This window comes from Ranitomeya variabilis, chromosome 2 (genome assembly GCF_051348905.1).
Source record: "Ranitomeya variabilis isolate aRanVar5 chromosome 2, aRanVar5.hap1, whole genome shotgun sequence".
In the NCBI taxonomy this organism is placed as follows: Eukaryota; Metazoa; Chordata; class Amphibia; order Anura; family Dendrobatidae; genus Ranitomeya; species Ranitomeya variabilis.
Window position 1 is genome coordinate 671930517 of NC_135233.1, and position 21570 is coordinate 671952086.

The 21570-nt window shown below is 41.8% G+C and overlaps 1 protein-coding gene and 1 long non-coding RNA gene across 4 annotated transcripts in view; one reads left to right on the forward strand and one right to left on the reverse strand.

The window, feature by feature from the left end:
- LOC143807584 (uncharacterized) overlaps positions 1-21570 on the forward strand; it is a 1151218-nt gene that overhangs the window by 1040313 nt on the left and 89335 nt on the right. The window lies entirely within an intron of this gene.
- TNFAIP3 (TNF alpha induced protein 3) overlaps positions 11268-21570 on the reverse strand; it is a 31695-nt gene continuing 21392 nt past the window's right edge. For 2 of the 3 annotated variants that reach the window (XM_077289278.1, XM_077289277.1), the window contains exons 3-9: positions 20760-20950; positions 19541-19688; positions 17501-17671; positions 17178-17358; positions 15548-16425; positions 13207-13415; positions 11268-12536 (exon numbers count right to left, since the gene is read on the reverse strand). In XM_077289278.1, the coding sequence (XP_077145393.1) occupies positions 12291-12536; positions 13207-13415; positions 15548-16425; positions 17178-17358; positions 17501-17671; positions 19541-19688; positions 20760-20950 (2024 nt within the window). In that variant the 3' untranslated portion in view covers positions 11268-12290. The remainder of the gene's footprint in view (positions 12537-13206; positions 13416-15547; positions 16426-17177; positions 17359-17500; positions 17672-19540; positions 19689-20759; positions 20951-21570) is intronic. The other variant, XM_077289279.1, reaches the window with a different exon arrangement.

Consider the following 21570-nt stretch of genomic DNA (forward strand, 5'->3'; position numbering starts at 1 on the left):
AAGATCCTACTGATGGGTGGAGTGCTCAGCCAGAGAGCCCAAGTATATAAATAGTGTACATCTCAGTTTGACACGCACTCATTTATGCTAAGTTCTGCTGCATATTTTGTGCAAAAAAACATATTACAGCATGTTATAGTTCCAGCAAAGTGTGTGATATATATACAATCAAAAAGGCAAAAAACAGCTTAACCACAAGAAGATCTATACACTGAGACCTGTAATACGGAGAGAGGTTGTCAGAAGCAAAAGACAGTGATCAGCATCTGAATCTATTAAAAGCCACACTGTATTGTGCAAAAATAGAGACCGGAAGTTGCAACTTCATCTCTAAAAAATACTAAAATACGCATTTCAGACGACTGCCTTATCATTGCATGTTTTTGCTTCTGACATGCATGTAAATCTCACACCACTGGGTATTTTTAACACTAAAGAGTATGAAACGCATTTTTTAAATCTGCAGCTGTCACTTTCTCTTGCGGTTAATACAGTGGGGAAAAAAAGTATTTAGTCAGTGACCAATTGTGCAAGTTCTCCCACTTAAATAGATGAGAGAGGCCTGTAATTGACGTCATAGGTAGACCACAACTATGAGAGTCAAAATGAGAAAACAAATCCAGATAATCACCTTGTCTGATTTGGCAAGATTTATTTTGCAAATTATGGTGGAAAATAAGTATTTGGTCATTAACAAAAGTTCATCTTAATATTTTGTTATATATCCTTTGTTGCCAATGACAGAGGTCAAAAGTTTTCTGTAAGTCTTCACAAGGTTAGCACGCACTGTTGGTGCTATGTTGGCCCATTCCTCCAGGCAGATCTCCTCTAGAGCAGTGATGTTTTGGGCCTGTCGCCGGGCAACACAGACAACAAGTCCCTCCAAAGGTTTTCTATGGGGTTGAGATCTGGAGACTGGCTAGGCCACTCCATGACCTTCATATGCTTCTTACGAAGCCACTCCTTTGTTGCTCTGGCGGTGTGCTTGGGATCATTATCATGCTGAAAGACCCATCCACGTTTCATCTTCAATGCTCTTGCTGATGGAAGGAGGTTTGCACTCAACATATCCTCACCACCAGAGGCTCTAGTGAAGACTCAGGAAACACCTAGCCACACCTCTCCTGGGTAAGCCCAGCCCGTGGCATAGTGGATCCACATCAACTAGCATTACATTCACCCATCAGCATTACAGCCGTACAGCAAATGTGGTACCAATATTCAAGAAGGGATCAACATCTGCACCTGAAATTTATCAGTAAGTTTAACCTGTACTGTGGGCAACATCTTTGAGGATTATCTAAGAGATGCTTTCCTGGAGTATCTAGTAAGATTAACCTAATTTCCTAATATCAGCATATGTTTATGAGGGATCTGTCCTGCAAACTAATCTGATCAGATTCTATGAGGGGGTAAGTTCTAGAATGGAACAGGGAAAGACAGTGAATGTTGTCTATTTGGACCTTTCAAAGGCATTTGGTACGGTGCCACACAAAAGGCTGGTACACAAAATGAGAGCAAAATATATGTAACTGGGTTAACACCTGGCTCAGTGACAACGGGAAACAGAAAGTAGTTATTAATGGAACACACACAGATTGGGTCACAGTTAACAGTGGGGTGCCACATGGATCAGTAATGGCAGGGGCAGACATATCGCCCAGGGTTGGAGGGGTCCTGCAACAATGGAGCACATCTAACTGAAATGGACTGCATTGCAGGAAACCCAGATCAGAGCTACGAGCTGCTGGACAGATAGCGGACAAGCGATTCACCTAACACTTCCTCCCACACACTTGGAAAATGTCCTTCTCACCAGTGGGACGAGGACGAGGGGAGGGTTCCTGCACTAACCTGTTGCTGCTCTTCAATATGTGGAAATGACATACCTCTGCCTGCTCCTGTGAGGCTGGCTGGCCTCAGGTAATGATCATGCTGGCTGGCTGAGGCATCATCTCCTCTTTCATCCTTCATGTGTATAAGGTGAATGTAAAGAAAGGGAGGTCATGTGGGAGCTGTGGGACAAGGCGAGCAGCATTCATCCCTGCGCAGCGGATGATGCCTGGAGACACCAAGTGACAGAGCGGCTCAGCGCAGGTACCAGCCCATCGGGCAATTGCCAGATGGCCAGTCCAGCTTTGATTCGCTTCTGTGGGTTCAACGCCAGGATTTTCATCCTTTGGAAACCACAGAAATGTAATATTAACCCATATAATCATTAAAGTATGCTCAGAAATATGGCAGTCATATTATCCCACTAGGAGGTCCCCATGGCAAAATATGACATAAGTTACAATCCTGTCCTTGCACTTATCATTCTTTGCACACAATTAGCCATCCCCCTCTCACCTGACCAAGAGGAGAGTTGAGGGGTACAGCTGGTCATACCCAAGATATACAATGTGTGTTGTAGATCTGTCCTTCCTAATTTCATCTGCGATTTCCTCAGTCAGAAGGTCTCATGAATTCTATCCATGTTTGCCTATTTAGCCCTTTAATTTTTGCACTGTTTTTGCCAGTATGTATTACTTTTGTTATTTAATCTTTTGTAACTTTGTAAGTACTTTTTTTTTTGTGTGTATTAAAACTAATATTTCATAATTTATTTCTTTCTGCTCTATATCTACTCACAACCATGATAAGAGAAAATATAGCCTGGTTGTGTTACCCTGTGAATGCCAGAGTACAAGAAGAATAACTATCAGATTGCTTGGGAAAGCTGGGGGTGTGTGTGTGTACTAGTGAGTTTCCCACTGCAGGTGATTCGACTTGCTTCTCAAAACAGGGTTGTGGTAGCAGCAATAAGTGTGTTGCGGAGGTGTGAACTGGTTGTGGGGTGCAATTAGCTTAGGCTACGTTCACATTTGCGGTCGGCGCCGCAGCGTCGGGTGCCGCAGCGTCGCCGCATGCGTCATGCGCCCCTATATTTAACATGGGGGCGCATGGACATGCGTCGCACTTGCGTTTTGCGCCGCATGCGTCCCTGCGGCGCCCGCGTCCGGGCGCAGAGGATGCAGCCAGTTGCATTTTTGCTGCGTCCAAAATCAATGAAAAAAAGGACGCATGCGGCGCAAAACGCAGCGTTGTGCATGCGTTTTTGTTTGCGTTGTGCGTTGCGGCGCCGACGCTGCGGCGCACAACGCAAATGTGAACGTAGCCTTAGCCCGTTGTTAGGCTACTGCTATAGGTGAGTGAATGAGTGAGTGTGAGAAGTGGAGTCCCCCTTTAGGCCGGCGTCACACTAGCGTATTGCATCCGATGCGATATGCTAATGACCCTTGGCTCCTGCTCTGCTGCGAGCAGGAGCCGAGTGTCATACGTCTGTGCTCTGAGCCTCTCGCACAGAGCGGATCAGAGCACAGCTGCGGAGGAGGCGGAGAAACTAATTTCTCCATCTCCTCCATTGCCGGGGTCCGCGTTTAGCGCACAGCACACGGATGATATCCGAGTGATGTGCGCTGTCTCACTCGCACCCATAGGCTTATATGGGTGCGAGTGAGCCGAGAGTCGGCCAAGTGTCCGTGACAATCACAGCATGCTGCGATTGTCTCGGACCGAGGAAAATGGCCGACAAAAAATTGGCTGCTAGGAGCTGCCCCATAGTATAACACTGGTCCGAGTGCAATGCAATTTTTTATCGCATTGCACTCGTCCGTTTAAGTCGCCAGTGTGACGCCGGCCTTACAGACACAACTGGGTCATGGAAGCTGTGAGTGGGAAATGTTCGTGACATACTTTATTGCCTGATGTTGGATTTCTAATTATTTTTGTTACAGGTATTAGCTGTATTATGTTCATATGCTTTGTTACAGTATTTAATTGCACTTTATACTATGTGACAATTAAAGGGACTCTGTTCAAACCAAGTACAGGTGGCTCAGCGTATCGCGGCGGGGCTAAACATATTCCGTAGCACTTTATATCTTAGAGGGGACTTTCACAAGCAATAAAGACATTACAGAATAAGTATAACTCAAGATACCAATTTTGCAATAAAATGCTAAATATATAAAAATCATACATTGTGATTTTCAGTTTTTTTATTTTTAGTTTCTGTCTCTCACAGTTATGTTAAAAATTACAGACCTCTCCATTCTTTGTAGGTGGGAAAACTTGCAAAATCAGCAGTGTATCACATACTTATTTTTTACACTGTACCTTAACCCCTTTACCCCCAAGGATGGTTTGCACGTTGATGACCGGGCCAATTTTTACAATTCTGACCACTGTCCCTTTATGAGGTTATAACTCTGGAACGCTTCAACGGATCCTGATGATTCTGACAATGTTTTCTTGTGACATATTGTACTTCATGTTAGTAGTAAAATTTCTTTGATATTACCTGCGTTTATTTGTGAAAAAAACGGAAATTTGGCGAAAATTTCTTAATTTTCCAACTTTGAATTGTTATGCCCTTAAATCACAGTTATGCCAAACAAAATACTTAATAAGTAACATTTCCCACATGTCTACTTTACATCAGCACAACTTTGGAACCAAATTTGCCAAGCGAGGGCCTGGAAATGGATTGCGAGAGCAATAAATTATTACAACAACCGCTGTGTTTATTTCATTAAAATACTTTAAAATCATGTGTGTGTTTTTTTTAACCCTTTCAAACAATTGGATTAATAATGGATAGGTGTCATAATTGACACCTCTCCATTATTAATCTGGCTTAATGTCACCTTACAATAGCAAGGTGACATTAACCCTTCATTACCCCATATCCCACCGCTACACGGGAGTGGGAAGAGAGTGGCCAAGTGCCAGAATAGGCGCATCTTCCAGATGTGCCTTTTCTGGGGTGGCTGGGGGCAGATGTTTGTAGCCAGGGGGGGCCAATAACCATGGACCCTCTCTTGGCTATTAATATCTGCCCTCAGTCACTGGCTTTACCATTCTGGCGGAGAAAATTGCGCGGGAGCCCACGCCAATTTTTTCCGCCATTTAACCCTTTATTTTAGCAGCTACAGCGCTGAAATTTTGCACATACACACTACTAACATTAGTAGTGTGGAATATGCAAAAAAAAAAGAGGATATGAGATGGTTTACTGTATGTAAACCATGTCTCATATCATGTCGGGTTTGTGCAGGAGAAATGAAAAGCCGGCAATTGAATTACCGACTTTTCACTAACACCGCTGCGTATTTCTCGCAAGTCACACTGCTGGTCCGTGTGGAATCCGTATTTTTCTCGCCCCCATAGACTTTCATTGGCGATTTTTTTGCGCAATACGCTGACAAACGCAGCATGCTGCGATTTTGTACGGCCGTAGAAAGCCGTATAATACTGAACCGTAATATACGGCTAATAGGAGCAGACCCATTGAGAATAATTGTGCCGTATGTTATGCGAGTTTTACGGACGTAGTTTCTGCGCTCTTACGTCCGTAAAACTCGCATGTGTGACCCCGGCCTTATAGGTCGGATCATTACGGACGCGGCGATACTAAATATGTGTAGTTTTATTGTTTTTTTTATTTAGACAAAGAAATGTATTTATTGAGACCCGAGGGTCTCAGGGAAACATGCAGGGAGCCCCCTCCCTGCGCGATGCCTCCCTATGTCCCCAGAAGGCTGCAATCATGTTTGATCGCAGTGTTCTGGGGGTTGATGTGCCACGAGCGGTCCGTGACCGCTCCTGGCACATAGTGCCGGATGTCAGCTGCGATAGTCAGCTGACACCCGGCCCCGATCGGCCGCCCTCCCCCCGTGAGCGCGGGCTGATCGGTGATGACGTACTATCCCGTTGGTGGTCATACGGGCCCATACCACCTCGACGGGATAGTACGTCATATGTCAGAAAGGGGTTACAATAAAAAACTATTGCTTTGCCAGAAGAAGACTAAAGTTTTGGAGTGGTCCAGCCAAAGCCCAGACCTGTATCTGTGGGTTTACCAGATTTGCTACTGCAAGGAAGAGTGGCCAAAGATTGCCAATTCTAGATGTGCCAAGCTGATAGACTCCTATCCTAAAAAAAACTGAAAGCTGTCAAATTCAAAGGGTACTTCAACAAAGTACTGGTGTAAGGGTGTGCATTTTACATGCAATCGCATTATATCAGTTCTTTTTTTTTCTTTTTAGATTCAAACAGATTCCAGTTTATTTTTTGACTGCTGTGTACAGTTGTGAAATGACTCTTCTTGGTAAGATTTTTTTTACACGTCAAAAACTGGCATTTTGAGGCGCGCAGACTTTTTATATCCACTGTACATGTTCTATCTGTATTTTTCACTGATATAAAATACATTGGGTACATGTTCTATTATTTTTTCAGGACATTGCAACTTTTTGAGACTTGGTTTATGCTAAACCCCCCCCCCTGAGTAATAAGGGCCATATTGTAGAAATGTGAATGTAACTTGCTATTTGAGTTTTCATGTTATTTATTAAAAGAGAAAAAAACATTATTGTATTAAATAATTTATTTATCTAAAGTGAATATTTATTATACAACATTGTGCAAGAATAAAATTTAAGTACATAATGTGGGCAAATAAATAAAATCATTATAACACATGCCGCTTAGTTTGCAAGAAAGCTGAAAATCAAAATAGAGTAAGCATCTGTCACAAAATGCTGTTTTAGTAAGGCCTATGAGGTTCATCCCGCTCAGCCCTCTTACAGATTACTGGCCTGAATTACTGTAATGACTGTTCTGTTCCCATAAGAATTTGCCAGCCTATGTAAAGAGGTCAGTAATCGAGGACTAATCTACTTATATATAGTCGATCGGTGCTCATTAAAAAGCCTAAATTGGCCCATCTAATTGGACCATTCAAGGCACAGTATCTGGGAGGACTGAGCAAAAATTATGTTTTTCTTCGGCCATTGTACACTATTGTTAAGAAAGATCTTAGAGACTAGATAATGACAAGACTTTTACACAGAATATCATCATTTAGTAATTTATGACATTTTCTACTATCAAATATGATGTGATATGATATCAAGTGACTATTCTTTATAAAAAATAATGGTCCCTTGCTTTCGGCTTTATCTACTGAAATGTGACCTTTCAGGGAAGTACAGTAAAATCACTGCAGAACTGATTATAGGGAAATTCCAGTAAAAACCATAGTTTCCCATGTGAATTCTCCTCTGATATTATTAAGTTTGATGTCACTGTTGTATCTCATGGGTTTCTGAATAAGTAAGGATATTGCTAGTCATCTGCATTAGAATGGAGTTTAATCTTTTTATTAAATTGCTTTAATTAGAATGAAAATACGCCAGTTTGCAATTGATTTGCCTTTTCAATCTGCTGTCATTCTCCTTCTGTAGGAGCTTTTCTCTTACATGATGTACAGTTGGTATCCAAGGAGATTGGAAAAACAGAGTTTGGGCTTATTCCCACTTGAGACGCAATATTTCTCTATGGGGCAGATCACATCTGCGATTATTTTCTCATGCCGATTATGCTGCGATTGCACCCAAGAATCAGATCGCACACACCCATATAAGTTTATAGGTACGTGTGAAACATCGCACTGCATTCGGATATCACCCGAGTGCAATGCGATTCCCGCCAACTGCAGCAGCAGAGAAGATGGAGAAATTACTTTCTCTGCCTCCTCCACAGCTTTGCTCCGATCCTCTAAGCGAGTGCATCAGAGCACTGACACACGGCTCCTGCTCATAGTGTCGTTAACATATCACATCCGATGCTCTCACATGAGAGAATCATTGGATGCCATATGCCTTTGGCTGAGTGTACACAGTAATTACATGCACAAGAGCACTTGATTCCTAACATCACAGCCACCTCTCTCCAGCCCATTGATTTCTACACAGCAACTTAGCTCCTGAGAAGCTGCAGCTATCAATCTTGCAAAGTCACTAGTCACCCACCATCAGCTGCTTCTAGAGTAAGTCTACACAATCAGCTATAGTGTACTGGATATTTCACTATAAGGGTAAGTTCACACAGGGCGTTTTTCCTGCTTTTTTTCTGCAGCACAACCTGATCATCTTGGCAGGAAAGAAGTTGCGTCAAAAACGCAGGTTTAGGTGCGTTTTTTTTCTCTTTGTCCAGGCTAATGTCCTTGGATTTTCAGCAGCAAAAACACAGCAGTTCATTCAAGTCAATGGGTGAAAAAACGCAGCAAAAACGCTGAAAGAAGTTACATGCTCTATGTCAAAAAAACGCAGCAAAGCACAAAATAGTGATTAAACAAAAAAACAATGTGTGTGCATGAGATTTCTGAAATCTCATAGGCTTTGCTGGTACTGTAAAAAGCAGCGGAAAATTAGCATAAAAAAGCAGCAAAAATACGCAGCAAAAACGTCCTGTGTGAACTTACCCTAATAGTACTCTCAGGGTAACATCAAGATTTTAGCATGGAGAGTCTCCCTATTATTAAAACTTAACTTTTAATACACAAATTAAAATCATGAACAAAAATGGACACAAAAAACACGTGTATAAAGTGCTTGAGCAAAACAGTGCTCACGTTAAAAAATTGGCTTGATCTCACCAATGTAACAGACATATTTCCACAGCAGATTGTACCGCTTTGGTGGATGGTGGGCAATCCATAGCAGGGCATAGTTGGGGCCTGTCCTTGTGAGGATTGGAGCCCTTCAGGGGCACGACAGGAAGTCAGGGAGAACCAGTTCTGCTCCATCCCCTCGCCCTTTATGGATAAATGATCCTGCAAATGGTCAAAGATGAACCTGCTGTGGAAATACGTCTGTTACATTGGTGAGATCAAGCCAATTTTTTAACTTGAGCACTGGTTGCACGAGCACTTTATACACGTGTTTTTTGTGTCCATTTTTGTCCATGATTTTAATTTGTGTATTAAAAGTTAAGTTTTAATAACTGAGAGACTCTCCAAGCTAAACTCCTAGAGTAAATCTACAAATCATGGCTTTCACTTTCCTGAGACGTTGCTTCTTCTGTTATCTTGATGTGTAAATATAGTGATAACAATGATGACAAAGAACAAACCACTGATAGCTGATTCTGCTTCAGTAGAACTTAGGGTACTGTCACACAGTGGCATTTTGATCGCTACGACGGCACGATTCGTGACGCTCCAGCGTCGCTGCAATATCGCTCCAGCGTCGTAGACAGCGGTCACACTTCGCAATGCACGACGCTGGAGCGATAATTTCATGACGTATTTGCGATGTAGAAGCCGTTGGTTACTGTGCGCACATCGTATACAACCTTTGTTACACGATGCGATCATGCCGCCACAGCGGGACACTAGACGACGAAAGAAAGTTTCAAACGATCTGCTACGACGTACGATTCTCAGCGGGGTCCCTGATCGCAGTAGCGTGTCAGACACAGCAATATCGTAAATATATCGCTGGAACGTCACGAATCATGCCGTTGTAGCGATCAAAATGCCACTGTGTGACAGTACCCTTATGCTGAGCTTTATAGTTCTATTAATACTCCAGTTCTGCAACTCACCAGAACTGTCATTCAAAAAGGAGTAGCCATCCCCCTTCCACCGACCCAGATACCAAGCAGTAATGTGACTGCAGACTTATGAGCAGCTCAAAAGTCAACTTGAGAATAACCCTTTAATCTCTTCTAAAAAGTAAGAATTGTTAAACAGGGAGCACATGGAAGAACACAGTTATATTGTGAGTTTCTTTATGGGATGGTAGAAATTTTTCCTCCCAACTTATGTTAACTCAAATTTCATAGCCAAAAATGTTAATTCTCAGACCTCTAGGAGCGTATGTGTAACCCATGTAGAACGCCTACTAGTCCCACTTCTCGTGCCCATACACCATGGATCAGTAGCTCTCCCTGTATGTGAACACCGTGGGGGTCAGTTCTGTTTGGGGTTGCGTTGCCATTATTTGTGCCAAATTGATCAAAGTGTTGCTAAATGTTTGATCAAGTTGACACATCTTTAGATATAACACTTTTGTATAAAGCTGTTTCTCCACTTTTTCAGCTATCCCCTCTACCAGAGTGAGAATTGAAACCGTGATTGTAACTTTTTCTTTAACCCCTTCACCCCCGGAGCTTTTTCCGTTTTTCCGTTTTCGTTTTTCGCTCCCCTCCTTCCCAGAGCCATAACTTTTTTATTTTTCCGTCAATTTGGCCATGTGAGGGCTTATTTTTTGCGGGACGAGTTGTACTTTTGAACGACATCATTGGTTTTAGCATGTCGTGTACTAGAAAACGGGAAAAAAATTCCAAGTGCAGTGAAATTGCAAAAAAAGTGCAATCCCACACTTGTTTTTTGCTTGCCTATTTTGCTAGGTTCACTAAATGCTAAAACTGACCTGCCATTATGATTCTCCAGGTCACTACGAGTTCATAGACACCTAACATGACTAGGTTATTTTTCACCTAAGTGGTGAAAAAAAATTCCAAACTTTGCAAAAAACAAAACAAAACAAAATTGCGCCATTTTCCGATACTCGTAGCGTCTCCATTTTTCGTGATCTGGGGTCAGGTGAGGGCTTATTTTTTGCGTGCCGAGCTGGCGTTTTTAATGATAGCATTTTGGTGTAGATACGTTCTTTTGATCGCCCGTTATTGCATTTTAATGCAATGTCGTGGCGACCAAAAAAACGTAAATCTGGCGTTTCGAATTTTTTTCTCATTACGCCATTTAGCGATCAGGTTAATGCTTTTTTTTAATTGATAGATCGGGCGATTCTGAACGCGGCGATACCAAATATGTGTAGGTTTTTTTTTTTTATTATTGATTTATTTTGATTGGGGCGAAAGGGGGGTGATTTAAACTTTTATGTTTTTTTTATTTTTTTCACATTTTTAAAAACTTTTTTTTTTTACTTTTGCCATGCTTCTATAGCCTCCATGGGAGGCTAGAAGCAGGCACAGCCCGATCGGCTCTGCTACATAACAGCGATCATCAGATCGCTGTTATGTAGCTAAAATGCAGGTGTGCTGTGAGCGCCGACCACAGGGGGGGCGCTCACAGCCACCGGCAATCAGTAACCATAGAGGTCTCAAGGACCTCTATGGTTACAATGGAGGAGCATCGCCGACCCCCGATCATGTGACAGGGGTCGGCGATGCGCTCATATCCGGCCGCACGGCCGGATGCGGTAGTTAAATGCCGCTGTCTGCGTTTGACAGCGGCATTTAACTAGTTAATAGCGGCGGGTGATCGCGATTTCACCCGCCGCTATTGCGCGCACATGTCAGCTGTAAAAAACAGCTGACATGTCGCGACTTTGATGTGCGCTCACCGCCGGAGCGCACATCAAAGCGGGGGTCCCGACATGTGACGTACTATTCCGTCACATGTCGGGAAGGGGTTAAAAAGCTAAAAAGTAAATAAGCTGGTATAGTCCAATTGGCAAATATAACCACATTTCCACTTACTTGTTAAAAGTGGCAAAAGCGACATATCACAAAAAGTCGCAAATCTTTATACAAAACCGAAGTGCAAACTTTGAGCATTTTGGAGGTCAGAAAAATTACAAAAAACACTGATAAATTTCTAACATATTACAAAAGCTACAAATTGGTTTGCATGTAGAGTAGCTGGCAAATCTTGCAGCCTTTCACTAAAGAGAAAAGCAGATCAACTTTGCAAATATGGTACCTTGCTTTACCTATCAAAAAGACTCTATATGTTAGAGCTGATTTGCATCTACAGGAGCATTCACAGCTAAAAGTGCTTCTGCACAAAGTTTGTGAATTACCATATGGGAAGTTTAGTCTATGCAGCAATGTGGGAAAACCTGATCTCTCAGAACGCAGTGCATCATTGCATGAGTTCAGTTAAATGTTACGTTTAGGGGCAATTACTAGAATTAGGGACACTGCTCTGAAAGATAATAGATTGTACGATAAGCAGTATCTCCGGGCTAGTGCACAGTACATACAGCCATTTGCTTTAGCTGTAAAGTAGCATTCAAAAATGAACATATACTTTAAACACTTTTATCGTTACTGGGCATCAGAAGATTATATAATTTACCTTGACATCGACTGTCATTGGGTTCATTGGATTTTTAACTATTCTGATTTATTATGATACTGCGAGAGCATAAATATTTAAAAAAACAAACAAACAACCAGTAATTTCAGACATGCATAAAAAAATAAATCTATTAAAGGAACAGTAGTATTTGCAGCATAATAAGAATGGTGATTCAACAAAACACAATTTCTCTTTGTTTTTACGAGTATATTTACGTAACTACATATTAATGAGATAAATACCAAATTAATATATATAACCAAATATTTAGTAAAAGCAGTCTCTTCCGTAATGTCTTTTATGGAGTGTTTAGAAGGTAGCACCATTTGTGGGTGTCCAGGTTTTTTCCAAGTTATCCATACATCTGTTTGAACTGGTAGCATTCATTACAAAACCCATTGCACTTGTTATTGCCGTAGTGATCACACCCTGGTGCCCGACACCGCAGCTTAGGTGTATCTTCTCCAGATAACTTATGATGGCCTCCTCTGTGCTTGCACTGCTCACAAAGTTCATCATTTTTGCCTGTAACTGGGTTTCTGCAGACATCTCTGGCACAAATTTTTATGTGATTACCAGTTCGATTTTGTCCAGATCTCTGAGGATAAAAATTATTTTGATTTCAGACATGGAGGGTTTCAAAACATTTCCTAAAATAATTACTCTTATTTGAAGGGAACCTATCACCAGATTTTTGTCATGTAACCTCAGAGCAGCAGGCTGTACGAGTGACATTGTTATGTCACTTGAGCCCTGCAGCCTCTGCGGACACTATTGGGCTGCTGTGCACTTAGTTGCCTTTGACAAGTGGAAGCAGTGAGTGCAGCAGCCCAATAGTGGCCGCTGAGGCTTCATAGTATTCCTCCCCTGCTCAGGAGCTTTGGTATGATCAGACCATGTTCCTGTACGGTCAGACACGGCCATTACACAGTACACAGCAGGGGCACATGTATAAGATTATCTCAGCACAGGAACATTTTATTATAAACACGTCCAATTGTGGAAGTTATTATTGTTCCAGTATCTATTTTTACTCATGGGAAAACCCCTTTAAGTATGTTGTTTTTGTTTCTCAAGGGAAATTACTTATTTTAATTTTTCATCATCATAAGGATATTAATATAAGAATTTTTACATGCATGATATTAGAGGAGCTGTCCAATACCTGGTCACCTCCACTAATATCATGCATGTAAAAAATCTTTTTAATGATAAGAAAATTACAATGAACCTAGATGGTTTTAACACATCAGCATATCAATAACTACCTCTGTTTGTCTTTGTAGTCGTTCCTCTGAATTTCTTGCTTCCTGGTATCTTTGGTTCTGAGCTTCAATGTAGCACTTCTGGCAGAATCCCTCAAACAATGTGCTGCCTAACGTGCTGCACTCCCGACCCAAGCACCGACTCATGTTCTTGAAGGCAGCCACACTGACATTGCTTTGTGCTGGTTTGCTGGATTTATTCAGTTTAACTCCTGGAAAATATAAGTCACATTATTATTAATATTAGTGGCACAAATAACATATAGAGTAAGTAGAACGAGAAAGCTCTTACAGCTCGTTCCATGCACGGAGGTGGCTTTAACACCTAATCACTTAGAAGGGTGGGAAAATTCAGTATTTGCCTAGAATTCTTTCTAAGGTCAGAAGATCCGTGAAACACATCTGTTGCCCTTGCCTTGCCTTGAACCAGTATTTTCATATAGACTGCTGTGTGATTTATAAAAATGCCAGTCAGGGTGAGATGTGAATGCTCAATATTAGTCTTAGGCCCAATAGAGAACGAAGTGGGATCTAAGAAACGGCAACTCTGAACTTTAGGACAACAGTGTACACAATACATTCCATTATTGCTTTCTCTATCCATTTCTCATAACCCCATTTTAGTTACAGTGCAGTTTGCAGACCTGAATATACAACTATTGTATCATTATCTGCAAATCACTATTTCACATCTTTCTTTTTCTCATTTTCAGAGAGCAAGAAAGATGTTGGTACTCCCTCACTCTTATGACCAACTATTTGAGTTAGTGGCTTCAGTTAGCAGCTGATTTTCTATAGCTTTAAAGCATAATACGTCTTTGTATATACAGCTAGGTTCAGAAATATTTGGACAGTGATACAAGATTTAGTGTTTTACGGTAGCTGTTTACCAAAATGTATTCAAGATAATGGGGTTATCAATGTGGGCTTTAAGGGCATTCACATCCTAATTAGAGTAAGGGTTTAGGAATTACAGCTGTTTAATATGTAGCTGACTTTTTTTTAAAGGGGCCAAAAGTAATTAAACAATTATCTCAAAAGCTCTTTCATGGGCTGCATAGGCTATTACTTTGTTAGGGTACTGTCACACAGTGGCACTTTGGTCGCTACAACGGCACGATCCGTGACGTTCCAGCGATATAGTTACAATATCGCTGTGTCTGACACGCTACTGCGATCAGGGACCCCGCTGAGAATCGTACGTCGTAGCAGATCGTTTGAAACTTTATTTCGTCGTCAAGTGTCCCGCTGTGGCGGTATGATCGCAGCGTGTAACAAAGGTGTGCACGATATTCCCAATGTCCCGTATGACTTCTACATCGCAACTACGTCATGAAATTATCGCTCAAGCGCCGTGCATTGCAAAGTGTGACCGCAGTCTACGACGCTGGAGCGATAATCAAGCGACGCTGCAACGCCACGGATCGTGCCGTTGGAGCGATCAAAGTGCCACTGTGTGACAGTACCTTTAATCCATCATCAATTATGCAGATTTTAGCTGACTCCAGGTGTGGCATTTGCATTAGTGGGCTGTTGCTGTGAACCCACAACATATTTTCAAAAAAGCTTTCAATGGAAGAGAAAGAGACCATCATTAGGCTGAAAAAATAGAAGAAATCCATCATAGAGATAGCAGAAAGGTTAGAAGTGGCCAAATCAACAGTTTGGTTCATTCTACAAAAAAAACAGCGTACTGCTGAGCTTGGGAAGTCAAAAAGGTATGCACATCTCCATGATTACAGCCACTGTCACTGTATGAGTGGTTGTAACCATGGATACCTAAGCTACTGCAATGCCCTGCACATGAGTTAAGCAACATAGCAAATCAGAAGAACTATACTACATTTATAATTGTAGATATTTGCTAATTTTATACCTACTACATATTGGGATAGGATCATTGAGATGGGAACACCCCTCTAAGGCAGAAAGATTCACAAAGAAAGCACATGACAAAAGCATCCCAAAGGAGGAAACCTGCAAAGGATTCTATTCAAAGTATTAAAAATGGACATTTTATTTATAATTAAGTTAATTTGTCCAAGTATGTTTGAGCTTTTGAGACCCTGAAATGAAAAGGCTTTGTAGATAAATGGTTTCAATTCCTAAAAGTTTTGCAGGATATTTTTGTTCAACCCCTTTGATTAAACCTGCAAGTCTACACTTCAATTTCTTTTCGGTTATTTCATTTTAAATAAAAAATAGTGGCTTGCAGAGCCTAAATCACGACAATTCCGTCATTGTCAAAACATTTCTGGACCCAACTGTATAAACCTGCACCTTTACTACTAATAAATATGTAACATTTTAAGAAAACGATCAAAAAAGCAGAGAAATTACCTACCACTGTTTTCTTTATACTCAAAGAAGCATAGGGTGCAAAATCCTTCATTTTGTAGTGTACCAAAATATTGGCAACCGGGTTTTCTACATTTGTGGAAAGCCGTCCTCTCTTCTACATTGCAATTTGTCCCAGAATGTGACCCAGGGCTTGATGTCTGCCTCTCATTGCTAATGGCCTCTTGACCTGATAAATTCACAAGGCTCCTTGACAAATTGACAGGATCAGAGACAGACCTCTGATGTAGTAAAGGGGGGATGCTGGAACTGTGGGAGCGTTCTGTAGTCCGTTTAAAGCAAGAACTGCAAATACCGTTAAAAGTTCTAGTGGCGTGCTGAAAACATATATTGCACCTAATTATGTCAGTAGTCCTAACCCTATCAGTGCCATTACCTAGCTGATGATGCCTGGCATTGTGACAGTGTTCACAGAGTCCATTCAGCTCCACATTCAATGTAAATGGGCAGTCGGCTGTTTTACATTTCATTGCATTCGTTTCGCTGAAAAGAAAAAGGCTGGGTGCTGTTGCCAGTGCCGCAGCAGGGTCTGACAACGACTCGTCTGCTCTTTCACTTGATGGCTCATGATATTCAGGCTTGAGATGTATAGATTCACCCATCTGGATTTGGGCTTTAGTCCTGTCAGCGGATTTCTGTTTCTTATCGTAGCACTCATGACAGTAGGGCTGCGTGCTGACCGACATGAAGAAAGGACAGTTTAATGTTTCACATTTCACTTCAACGAGAGACAGCTGAGGAAGGGAAATCTCAAATCGGCTTCTTCCACCTTTGGTCTCTTGCCACCTCTTGTGTTCATGCTGGACCAGCTGAAAATAGTCTTCTACCAAATTGATTTCCTTGGGTAAATTGCTTTCATCAAGCCTGCAAAAAATTAAATTAACCTATTAAATATCTTCAGACAACTTAAAACTATTGAAGGCGGTTTTCCCTATAATTCTATGGGCAAGGGCAGTTGTCGACACATGACAAGACCAACATTAAAGGGAACCTGTCATGTTAGCAAACTCTAATAACCTGTAGGTGTATTATTAATCTGCAGGCTAATAGCATTATAATGGTACCGGTTCGCCTTAATGAAAGCGCAGCTACCAGGAGGAAATTAACTTTATTCCTCTTAGGAGCCGCCGGCTTCAGCCATCACTCAGTACACAGTGAGCGGCAGCTGTAGGCACACCCCGGCACTTTGATTGACAGCCCGCTCTGCAGTGCATCTGTGCAAAGTGAGTTGTCAAATTAAAGATTCAGGACATGCTTACAGCCGCTGCTCATAATACTGTGAGCGGTGACTGCAGCCGATCTAGGCACGCCTCTATGACTGAAAGCCAGCAGCTCCTGGGAGGAATAAAGTTCATTTTCTCCCAGGAGCCACACATTCAGAAAGACATTGGACACCAAAGGAATGCTATTAACCTGTAGAATATCACATATATCTGCAGGTTAAAAGCGTTTGAAGACATGACAAGTTCCTTATAAATGACTTTTCATTTAACAGATATTTGTAAAACAAAGTATTGATGGCATATTTCGTAGCTCCAACACACAATGGTTGCTAGAAGCGCTGTATGTCACCGACTATGTAAAGCATTGTGCATGCATTACAGAGAAGAACCAACCTGGCAGTGTTTACTAGGTGAGTGGTGCCACGCTCCCAGGACTGCACAGGCACCTCCAGCACATGCAAATACTCCTTAATCAGCTTCTCCCGGGATTGCTCTTCATGGTCCGTTAAAAAGTGCACTTTCATATCTTCAAAACTGCCTTTTTCATTGAGCACTAATGGGACAGCTCGGATTTCTGTGTGGATAACAAGAATTACAGTATTATTATCATATCATCACCATGGGAAGCTAAATACTATTCATGTAATAATACTACAAAGTAAAATAAAATGTAAGAAACGAAAATTGTTCTCGTTGTTCAGCAGAGCTGTACGTACCTGGTCCTGTGTCTTTCATAGTGACAAGAGGTGCAAAGTGCTGGCTGTCATAGCCAAGGATAATGGGGTATCTATAACATTCCTGTGCAGGCCAATGAAGAGGCAGGTAGACTCCAGCAACATTAAGAGGTGAAAAACTGGAACCAGACTCCATACTTCTGAACACGTTATCTGTTGGGCAAGAATTTAGAATAATTACTAACATGCTTTCAGAAAACATAATATACTTGTAAAGGACTAGGGCTCTACTTCATAACCAGCACTTCGTCTAAGATGGGTTGTATCTGGCACGGACTTTTTTCTCGCTATGCCGTTTAGTGATCAGGATAATCCTTTTTTTTATTGATAGATCGGGCAATTCTGAACGTGACGATACCAAATATGTCTATGTTTGATTTTTTTAATCGTTTTATTTTGAATGGGGCGAAAGGGGGGTGATTTGAACATTTGAACTTTTATATTTTTTTAAATTTATTTATATTTTTAAAAACATTTTTTTTTTTTTAACTTTTGGCATGCTTCAATAGTCTCCATGGTTGACTAGAAGCTGCTATAACCCGATCGGTTCTGCTACATACAGGCGATGATCAGATCGCCTGCATGTAGCAGAATTCCTCACTTGCTACGAGCGCCGACCACCGGGCGGTGCTCATAGCAATCCGACAGTGACAACCATAGAGGTCTTCAGGAGGTCTCTGGTTGTCATGCCAACTCATCGGTGACCCGCGATCACCGCTGGGCGGATTTCCGGTGTGCTTGTCGGAAGCGGCATTTAATGGGTTAACAGTAGTGATGAGTAGTGTTGAGCGATACCTTCCGATATTCGAAAGTATCGGTATCGGATTGGATCAGCCGATACCGGCAAAATATCGGGTCTCGCCGATACTGATACCCGATACCAATACAAGTCAATGGGACACAAATATCGGAAGGTATCCTGGATGGTTCCCAGGGTCTGAAGGAGAGGAAACTCTCCTTCAGGCCCTGGGATCCATATTCATGTAAAAAATAAAGAATAAAAATAAAAAATATGGATATACTCACCCCTCCGGCGGACCCTGGACCTTAGCGATGTAACCGGCAGCCTCCGTTCCTAAGAATGCAGAGTGAAGGACCTTCGATGACGTCGCGGCTTGTGATTGGTCGCGTGACCGCTCATGTGACCGCTCACGCGACCAATCACAAGCCGCGACGTCATCGCAGGTCCTACACACTGCATTCTTAGGAACGGAGGCTGCCGGTTACATCGCTAAGGTCCAGGGTCCGCCAGAGGGGTGAGTATATCCACATTTTTTATTTTTATTCTTTATTTTTTACATGAATATGGATCCCAGGGCCTGAAGGAGAGTCTCCTCTCCTCCAGACCATGGGAACCATACACTGGGAACTTCCGATTCTGATATCACAAAAATATCGGAACTCGGTATCGGAATTCCGATACAGCAAATATCGGCCGATACCCGATACTTGCGGTATCAGAATGCTCAACACTAGTGATGAGCGAATACACTCGTTACTCGAGATTTCCCAAGCACGCTCGGGTGACCGCCGAGTATTTTTTAATGCTCGGAGATTTAGTTTTCATCGCCGCAGCTGAATGATTTACATCTCTTAGCCAGTTTCATTACATTTGGGGATTCCCTAGCAACCAGGCAACCCCCACATGTACTTATGCTGGCTAGTAGCTGTAAATTATTCAGCTGCGGCAATTAAAACTAAATCTCCGAGAACTAAAAAATACTCAGAGGTCACCTGAGATTGCTCGGGAAATCTCGAGTAACGAGTACACTCGCTCATCACTAGTTAACAGCTGTAAGAGGATCGCTATTCCTCCTGCAGCTGTTAGCAGCACATGTCAGCTGTTCAAAACTATTAAGCAATGTTGCAAAGGAGTTAAGAACTATTGTCTACTAAAGGGTTTCTCCATAATTCTCATATATTAGCCCCAGCACATTTGCTTTTTATGCCATTTACTCTCTTTAGCCTACTACAGTATTTGTAACATATAAATCTTTAAGTCTGTAATTTTTGTTTTGTTACCTGCAATAACGATAATTGACCTCCGAAGGATGTTGGCCAACACAAATATGTGAATCTCTTCAAGGCAATTGTACTGGAGGCCACTGTGGCCTACCGAGGTATCCGTGGATGCCATATTGACAAGATGTTCCCATTCTTCATCCCAGTTCTACAGTTCAAAAATATATACAATGAATTATATTTAATTTTTGGGAAAAAAAAAAAATATTTATACAATCTATTTAAAATTACAAACATTAAAAAAGAAACCCAGCCAAAATGATAGATACATGTGTTAAAGTCTGTGATATTAGACCTCTATAGAATGCTGAAACCGATGGCAATGATCGGAGAAATCTGTCAAGCAAATTTATGATCAGTTCAAAAGGGGTGTAATCTTTCTATATAGACGTTTCACTCTGGCAATCGTAATGGTCCGAGATAACCGACCAATTTTCAAAAACAGATCAGAAATGTAGTTTTAAAAGGGTATTGCCATCTTGTACATTTATTCTATATCTATTGGGATATGGTAAAAATGTATAGTAAATGAAAGTCCCACTCGAGAATAGGGTTCTGGTCTGTGCCACTGCTGGACTTGCATCTATATATTTATGGCATATTCTTTAAGTATTCCATAAATGTTTAAGATGGGAATGCTCCTTTAACTAGATTTATCCTTAAAAGGGTTGTCTGGTCTAAATTGATAAGTCTGCGGTCACTCTGTGTGATTGCAGACTTATGAATCCCCCCAGCGCATGCACTGTGCGCTGCGAGAATTCCCCGGTTTCTGAAGGTATATACGAGTTATACATACCCCTGGCCACAGCCTGTCTAGTGGGCGCGGCCTCGCTTCCGCACACTTGTACTGAGCGAGGCCACATCTTAACTAGTGATGGCGCCGTCCAGTGGGCGTGGCTGACTAGAGGGTGCAGCCTCATTCTATACAAGTGTATGAAAGTGAGGCTACACCCACTGGCCGGGAGCATGCATGATTCATACATAAAATCCGCTCCGGCTCAAAAATCGGCGAATCCCTGAAGTGCACAGTTTGGGGGATTGCTGAGGGGATTGCTGAGTCTGCAGTCACACAGAGTGCCTGCAGACTTATTGATTTGGACTGGAAAACCCCTTTAAAGCTAAAAACTGCTGTTTACATTGGCATTTACACCGCCATAATCATCAATGTCTGACTCCTAGAAGCTAACTTGTTTCAATAAAAACAGCTGGAACACCTTACCCGTGTGTCATATCGCAGTTCTGTCTGCTGAAACACTGTGGATTTTACGCAGTCCAGCTGCCAGCGGAATTTAAAGTTGCGTGTATCTGTTGTCTTCAGGACATTGTGCAATGTTTTCCGGAGCACTAAATCCGTGTCCTGTACACCCCACATATACATGGACGCAGAATGCATTAAACAGTTCCCATCACCTAAACAGAGGTAAAGATAAGTAAGATATAAATTGTATGAAACTAAATAAAGTTAGAATTGTGAAATATAAACTATAAGGCGGTGTGCACACGTTCAGGATTTTTCATGTTTTTTTGGAGGTTTTCCCGCTATAAAAACGCGATAAAACCGCTAAAAAAAACCGCTTACATTAAGCATCCTATTAGAATGCAATCTGCAATTTTTGTGCACATATTATTATTATTATAGCCCCATTTATTCCATGGCGCTTTACATGTGAGGAGGGGTATACATAATAAAAACAAGTACAATAATCTAAAACAAGTCACGACTGGTACAGGAGGAGAGAGGACCCTGCCCGCAAGGGCTCACAATCTACAAGGGATGGGTGAGGATACAGTAGGTGAGGGTAGAGCTGGTCGTGCAGCGGTTTGGTCTATTGGTGGTTACTGCAGGTTGTAGGCTTGTCAGAAGAGGTAGGTCTTTTTGAAGGTTTCGATGGTGGGCGAGAGTCTGATATGTTGTGGTAGAGAGTTCCAGATGGGTGATGTGCGAGAGAAATCTTGTATGTGATTGTGGGAAGAGGAGATAAGAGGGGAGAGAAGGAGATCTTGTGAGGATTGGAGGTTGCGTGCAGGTA